Source organism: Penaeus chinensis, chromosome 33, assembly GCF_019202785.1.
Source record: "Penaeus chinensis breed Huanghai No. 1 chromosome 33, ASM1920278v2, whole genome shotgun sequence".
Lineage (NCBI taxonomy): Eukaryota > Metazoa > Arthropoda > Malacostraca > Decapoda > Penaeidae > Penaeus > Penaeus chinensis.
Genome location: NC_061851.1, coordinates 34567717 through 34570216, shown reverse-complemented (window position 1 = coordinate 34570216; position 2500 = coordinate 34567717). Strand labels below are relative to the sequence as shown.

Genomic DNA, 2500 nt, shown 5'->3' with positions numbered 1-2500 from the left:
CCCCTGCTCTTCTCCTTTCACCTTTTCCTCCTGCTCTCGTTGTTCCCTCCCCCTCACCTCCTCCTCTGTGTCTGGGCCTCCAAGAAGTCTCATTCCCGGCGGTGCCGTTGCCTCCCTCGCCCGCCTCCGGGACCTGGCCGATGGAGCGCAGCACCGAGTCCACGACCTTCTTGACCTTGTCGAGCGTCTCTTCCATCCACTTGCTGGTGATCATGGTGGCCGCCCGTGGGTGAATCGGGGTGACTGTTTGCGAGGTCGGCGTCGGGGGAGCGGGCGGTGTGGGCTGGGCGGCCGAGTTCGAGGCAGACTTATCGGGCGGCGGGGAGGACGGGACGTCTTCCTCGCCCCCTGTGTATTCCTCCTCCGGGGGGATGTCTGAGCGGTGGCGGGGCGTCGTGGCTGTGGGCGGAGCCGGGGTGGTGGTGCTCTCCACGCCCACTTCGTTCGGAGACAAGGGGATGCGGGTGAGGTTGCCCGTTTGGAGAACCCTGACGCGGACGGGGTATATCCCCATGGGGATGCTGGGGGGAAAGGAGGTGCTCGGTTAGGATTAAGACATCTGGTTCGTCGCAAGGATTTAGATCAGAGACAAATTTCAGACAGGGGATTATTTTATGATATCTATATTTCAATGGTCAGCAATACACACACACACACACACACACACACACACACACACACACACACACACACACACACACACACATATATATATATATATATATATATATATATATATATGTGCGTGTGTGTGTTTGTGTGTGCGTGTGTGTGCCTGTGTGTATGATATCTATATTTCAATAGTCAGCAATACACACACACACACACACACACACACACACACACACACACACACACACATATATATATATATATATGTATGTATTTATATATATATGTGTGTGTGTGTGTGTGTGTGTGTGTGTGTGTGTGTGTGTGTGTGTGTGTGTGTGTGTGTGTGTGTGTGTGTACGTGTGCATATATATGTATATATATATATATTTATTTATTTATATATATATATATATATATATATATATATGTGTGTGTGTGTGTGTGTGTGTGTATGTGTGTGTGTGTTTGTATGTGTGTGTGTGTGTGTGTGTGTGTGTGTGTGTGTGTGTGTGTGTGTGTGTGTGTGTGTGAGTGTGTGTGTGTGTGTGTGTATGTGTGTGTGTGTGTGTGAGTGTGTGTGTGTGTGCGTGTGTGCGTGCCTGTGTGTGTGTGTGTGCGTGTGTGTGTATGTGTATGTATGTGTGTGTGTGTGATATACATACACACACACACACACACACACACACACACACACACACACACACACACACACATATATACATATATATATATACATATATATATACATAGATATATATATATATATATATATATATATATATATATATATAGAGAGAGAGAGAGAGAGAGAGAGAGAGAGAGAGATTGACTTAGTGAAACATATTCGTTAATGAATTTCATGCTCGTCACCTCTACGAAATTTCCAGTGCACGCCCACCAGTGTAGCTAAATGGAAACCCTCGAAAATCGTTAAAGTAATCCCAGCTGCCTCCCTACTCTCGTTATATGTTTAAAAAGACCTGGCGCCACCCACCTGGACGTAAACAGCCAATGTTTATGGAACGGAGAGCAGCGGTACGTGATGTTTGGCGCCCCGAAAAGATTTCTCAGTTCCCGCCGAGTCCGCTGCTCCTTCTCGTCGTCTCCCTCGGCCGCTTCCCCGTCCGCGCTCTTTTTCGCGGGGTCAGCGAAGCTCAGCACGCCCTTGCCCGGCTTCTTTCCATCCGTGATTTGCTTCGTCGAGTCGAGCGCCGCGTCGGCCGACGATCGCCCGTCGCCGCTCCCTCTCACGTGATCGCAGTCGCGGCTCAGGATGTCGATTCTCCGTAGGTCTGTCTCAGCCGGGCTCAGCATGATGTCCTGCTCGGCGGAGAGTCCGGTGATCAGCGTTTCCTGCGAGTGTGCGGCGGCTCTCCTCAGCTGCCGCCTCGCTCGCCTCGCGTCTCTCGCGGATCTGCTCATTTCTGGCGACTCGAGGCTGCCCTGGATCAAAGAGTCTCGGGTTGTCGTGGATTCTGGCGAGTTCCAGACGATTTTGTTTAATTTCTCTTCACCCCCGAATACTGCAGCGTAAGGATTCGTGGCGATAAGCGGCGGGCGCTTCCACAGACTGCTGCTGAAGCCCAAGTTGCGTGTCTCTTGCAGGTCCTCGTCAGCTCGAAAGGGGTCTATCAAATCTCTTCTTCCTCTCTCGTGATTGATAAGCTTCGCGAAACCCGACTTCCTCGCAAGTGGGTAGTCTCGAGGTCGATGGAAGGCAAGGACTTCTCCCCCGGCGCCCCTGACACCCCTTTTCTGCCCTCCCTCACGTCGAGCGTCGGCCAGGCGGTGGCGGTAGCGGCGTTGGCGATTATAGCGGCTGTGGCGGTGGCGGTGGCGGCGGCGCGATCCTGACGAGATTTGTTTGGACGTTGTCGCAGCGAAA

The 2500-nt window shown here is 51.9% G+C and overlaps 2 protein-coding genes across 4 annotated transcripts in view; one reads left to right on the top strand and one right to left on the bottom strand.

Moving 5' to 3' along the window:
• LOC125042930 (two pore potassium channel protein sup-9-like) overlaps positions 1-2500 on the top strand; it is a 425531-nt gene that overhangs the window by 131423 nt on the left and 291608 nt on the right. The window lies entirely within an intron of this gene.
• Positions 1-2500, bottom strand: part of LOC125042927 — a 204879-nt gene that overhangs the window by 69 nt on the left and 202310 nt on the right. For all 3 annotated transcript variants that reach the window (XM_047638717.1, XM_047638716.1, XM_047638715.1), the window contains 2 exons: positions 1610-2500; positions 1-521 (listed from right to left, as the gene is read on the bottom strand). The exon at positions 1-521 is cut by the window's left edge and continues 69 nt beyond it; the exon at positions 1610-2500 is cut by the window's right edge and continues 2209 nt beyond it. In XM_047638717.1, coding sequence (XP_047494673.1) covers positions 1-521; positions 1610-2500 — 1412 coding nt within the window. The remainder of the gene's footprint in view (positions 522-1609) is intronic.